Source organism: Apteryx rowi, unplaced genomic scaffold (genome assembly GCF_003343035.1).
Source record: "Apteryx rowi isolate R43461 unplaced genomic scaffold, aptRow1 scaffold_610, whole genome shotgun sequence".
Classification (NCBI taxonomy): Eukaryota; Metazoa; Chordata; class Aves; order Apterygiformes; family Apterygidae; genus Apteryx; species Apteryx rowi.
The window spans coordinates 296,734-301,116 of NW_020450884.1; the positions used below are offsets into that span (position 1 = coordinate 296,734).

The window sequence follows — 4,383 nt, forward strand, 5'->3', positions numbered from 1 at the left end:
GCCCCCCGCCACTCACAGCGTCCTGGTGAGGGGCTGGAGGCCGGCGGCCGCCACGGGCCCGCCGGGGCTGTAGATCTGCCCTGGGACCGGGCCCCCGGCCCAGAGCGGCGGCGGCGCCCGCGCTTCCCACACCTCCATCTTAGTCACGGTGCTGCCGGCCCCGCGCAGGCGCACCGGAAGAGCGGCCGCTCCCGGCCGCCGTAGGCCGAGGGAAGGCGGTGCGGCGCCATTTTGGGTGCGGCCGGAGCAACGGGGGGGGGGGGGAGGGCGCCATCTTGTGTGTGGCGGAAGCCTGGCGGCGGGTCTCCTTAGGGTGCTGGGCCCGGTGTGAGGGGTCCCGGGGGGAATAGCGGGGCCCCGACTGCCCCGAAGCAGTACGAGCCCTTCTGCCAACTGGAATTAAAAAATGCTCAGACTTGTGTCCCCATCATGCTCCCCACAAGCACCAGTCCCCTGTGTGGGAGGCAGGGCTGTTTTCAGGGGAGAGCAGGACCCGTGGTCTGCCCTCACCCTGCCCCAGGTGGCTAAAAAACTTCCTCTGCAGTGGGATTTTTACCTTCCCAAAGCAATGCAAGCAGCAGTGCTCCCATTTCTCAGTGGACTGAGTAGGCATATCAATTCTGCTGCTCCCAGGAGCGTTTCTGGAGGCTCTACACACCCTTGATCAGGGGCTGAATCACAGTGTGGGATTTTCATTCAGGCCTGATGTATTCAGTGGGATTAAAGGGCCTACACTTAAGTAAGAAAAAGGGCTTGGGGGGGGGGGGGGTTTCTTTAATTCTTTTCAGTACAAAATACCAGCACGCATTTGTTCCTGCCGAACAAGAAATCAAGTGCAGTGTTAAGGAAACATGCAGAGGGTTGGGAAACCAGAACACAGTGAGAAGAGGATATTGATTCAGTTTGATCTTATCAACTTTTGAGCTGTAACAGGGGCCTGGATTAAAGTCCAAAAATCCCTTTGCAAATCCCTTTGCAAATGGAGCTCATTTAAAAGCTCCATCTCACTGGTACCTCATTAAAGCAACACCCCTATGCAGGCATCATCCATAGATGAAGCTTCTGCCCTTCGTCTAGGGTTTATATTTGAAAGAAAAATGGCAGCAAACTTCACCTATGGGAGATGTGTGTGACAGCAACCTGTGCCTCCTGGAGGATTTGGGAGAAGATGTGGTGGTGTTTTAGCCATCCCCAATGGCAGATACTCCTTCTCAGCTGCAACTTGGGCAGCTCTCTGCTTGCATTTATCTCCCATGCAGGGGAGGACCCATATGGCAGTGTAGCAGGCACTGAATTGAAACCTCACCTTTCTGCTTTGGGATCTCCTCTTGGCCTCTCCCCAGATTTCAGCAAGGCCGCGCAGTCCCCAGCCTGCTGTTTGAATCCTTTTGTCCTACAATGGGGTCAGTGGCCCTCCAGGGGAAGCCCCAAGGTGAGGAGAGGTCAGGAGACAGAAGATAACAGGAATGGATCTAAGGCTTCTGGAGATCCCAGCTTAGACCAGAGGAAAGCAAAAATACCTTCCCAACACGCAGAGAGCAATAGCAGACAGCTTTGCCTGTTGTCATCCCTGCAATATCAGCACAGTACACAAATATTTCCAGGCAGGCTCAACCTTTGCRTTGTGATTGGCTTTTGCCTCCTCCCTGGAGCACCAGAAGACAGCAGTGTTACTGAAGTCAAGAGGGAAAAACCTTAGTGCACTACTGTGAATCCAGTTTTGGACTCAGCCTACTTCAGATGTTTTTCCTCCGCTTCGGCAGTGTATAAAAGGCTGGGAAGAGGATGGCCCCTGCTACTCCAGCAGCCTGAGGGGCTTTGCTGTATGCACCAGGTGCATAAGACATTTCCAGATGGGTAATTAAAATACAGGTTTTCCTTGTCCCTTCCTGCTCCAGCTGCAGTTTCACTTCCAGCAGTTCCTGCTAATCCATGCTCCTTCCCCTGATGGTCAGGAGAGCTTGAGCTAAAAAACTCTGCAGTGGCCTTAGCACAGTTGGGTGCAGTCAGGAAGAAAAATCCTCCCTGTCTGTACAGGGCCTTGGAGCAAATTGTGATTTTCTTGTAAACCCAGAGGGAACTTTCTCAGGATCTGTGTGTTGCAAAACCCGGAGTTCCCCAGGCATGCACTGGAGTTTGCTAGGCTGCTGCTGCTGCTGTGTGGAAAACATAACACCCAGCTGTGAAAAGTGACTTGCTGTTTGTGTCTGGGGGAGGGACTGCCCTGCAGCTGAAAGCATCTTTCTGGCAGATAGCAGGCAACTCTTCCAAGCTGCAAATTCCCCAATGCACACAGGCTCACGGAGCAGGGCAAGCGTGGGGGAGCAGGGCACGGCCAGGCTCTCTCACCCCAGGGAAGGGTTTGGGTGCCCAGGTGCAGCAGCTGGTCTCATATAAGATATTCTTTGTCCCTACAGACCTCCATTATGGGAACAAGCAGTGAACTTCACGTAGAGGAGAGCAGGTCTAACACCCTGTCCTTTCGGAAGTACGTGAGCTGTTGGACGCAGCATCCAGGCTGGCCAAGTGAGTGATACAGGCCGCGAGGAAAAGACAAAACAGCTCATTCTCATTACAGGACTTGTAATGGCCACATCCATTCTGCAGTCTGGGACTCGCGACAGTGCAGAGGAGGAGCTCGGTCTCGTCGTTAGAAGAGGGAACAGGGATRAGTCTGGACACCTGGTGCTTAAACCAGCCACGCTACCTGCCTGCCTCTCCGTTTCCCCCAAGGACCATTGCCAAATGGAAGGGAACAGCTTTGCCTGCACTGCTGGACTCTCAGAGGTGCACAGAGCTCCTTGTCTCCCTCCAGCCCTTGTGTGTGTGGAGATGCGATTCCTTCGCATGTGAAAGGAGAGGGTTCCCTCTGCACGAGCCCCGATGCTGGGGCTTTGTGGCTTGCAAACCTCAGAGGCAGAGGAGAGAAAGGAGACTCACGTCCCCAGCCCTGTGGGGGAACCTCAATTCAAAAAGTGCTTTGAGACACCTGGGAAGAGGCAGAGGGCAGTCCTACTGCTTCCACATTTGGCACCTCATTTCTATAGGGTCATTTCAGTTTTCTCTGCACTTTTGCAGCCCTTAATTGTCACATTCATCGCCTACCCTTCCCTGCCCCAAACCTGCTCCAGAGCTGCTCTTTTATCTCAGCCAGGGACTACCCGCTTCGGCTCTCCACAGGACCTTCACAGCACGCTCATCACATGTTGTCCGACTGCCTCCCAGCACAGCCATCATCTCAGGGCCTGGGCTTGAACCACTCTCAGAGAAGATGTGCAGTTTTTGAAATCAGCATCTATGCAGAGCTGCAGGGCTTGTGCTGCAATATGGTGTTATTTTTTGATTGACATCTTTGACCTCAAAAGTCAGTTTTCACAGAGTTAAGTTGCAGCACAAATTACTCATCAGGCTTGAAAATACGGGGCAGGGAGAGTGGTTGAACGGCCCAGCCAAGATCCCATCGTCAGATCCCCATCTGGAGCTGCTTCTCTCTGCCCTGTGAAGTGAGATGAATCCTCCCGGCTGCTCCCAGGGCTTCGAGGGCACACAGGTCCAGCTTATTTAGCACTGCAGGAGTGCAGGGACTAGCTGAACTAATTGTGTTGCTAAAATGTGTGAAAACTACTTTGAAATGGCAGGATCCAAAAAAATCACTCATTAACAGCGCCAAGAAATCTTTTCTGTGAGTGGGAAAGAAGTTAGTGCTGGGAGGATGAATGGCAGTCAACCTCTGACGCTGTGTGATACCTGTCTCCACACCACAGGCCATCATACCACCAGGACAGGTAAAAAGAGAGATTTAAGGCACAACACACACCTTCCATGTGCGTTTGTGGCCTTTTAAGTTACAGTTCAGCTTTTTCAGTGCTTAAGGTAAGGTACATTTTAAAGCTTTTCCTTGCAATTCCCAAGGTGAGAAGTGTGCTCTTTAGATGAAAGCTGTGATCTTGCTCAATCCCTCACCTCCAGGAACCAGGGTAGTTCCCCAGGATTGTGTGAGTGGTGATCAGGAATAAGAGTTGGTAAAAGAAATGGCTGAAAAACAGAACTGCAAGGCCTCAGGCTTGGCATTCGCAGATTTTTAAGGCCAGGAGAGACTGTTTGGTGGGCTGACCTGCATAACTGGGACCATTCTCACCATGCCACGTCCTCAGCAGGGTAGGGGGGCGAGGAGAGGAGCAGGGAGGGACAGGAGAGGTGGTTTAGGAGCGTGTAGGTGACTGTGTCCAAAATGTCCTGTCCCTCCCAGTGATGCAGAGCGCTGTGGCTTTGGAGAGGTTGCAGTTCAGGGTGGCTGTGAGGCTCTTGGGGCAGACAGTGCTACACCAGGAAGTATTTGGGAACTAGATGGTGCTACCCCAGGAAGGATTTGGGAAATGGATG

The 4,383-nt window shown here is 52.9% G+C and overlaps 1 protein-coding gene across 1 annotated transcript in view; it reads right to left on the minus strand.

Annotated features, from left to right (window-relative positions):
- PSMB4 (proteasome subunit beta 4) overlaps positions 1-205 on the minus strand; it is a 3,776-nt gene extending 3,571 nt beyond the window's left edge. Inside the window, exon 1 of the mRNA XM_026083664.1 lies at positions 17-205. Coding sequence (XP_025939449.1) covers positions 17-138 — 122 coding nt within the window. The 5' untranslated portion in view covers positions 139-205. The remainder of the gene's footprint in view (positions 1-16) is intronic.
- Positions 206-4,383: the final 4,178 nt, after the last annotated feature.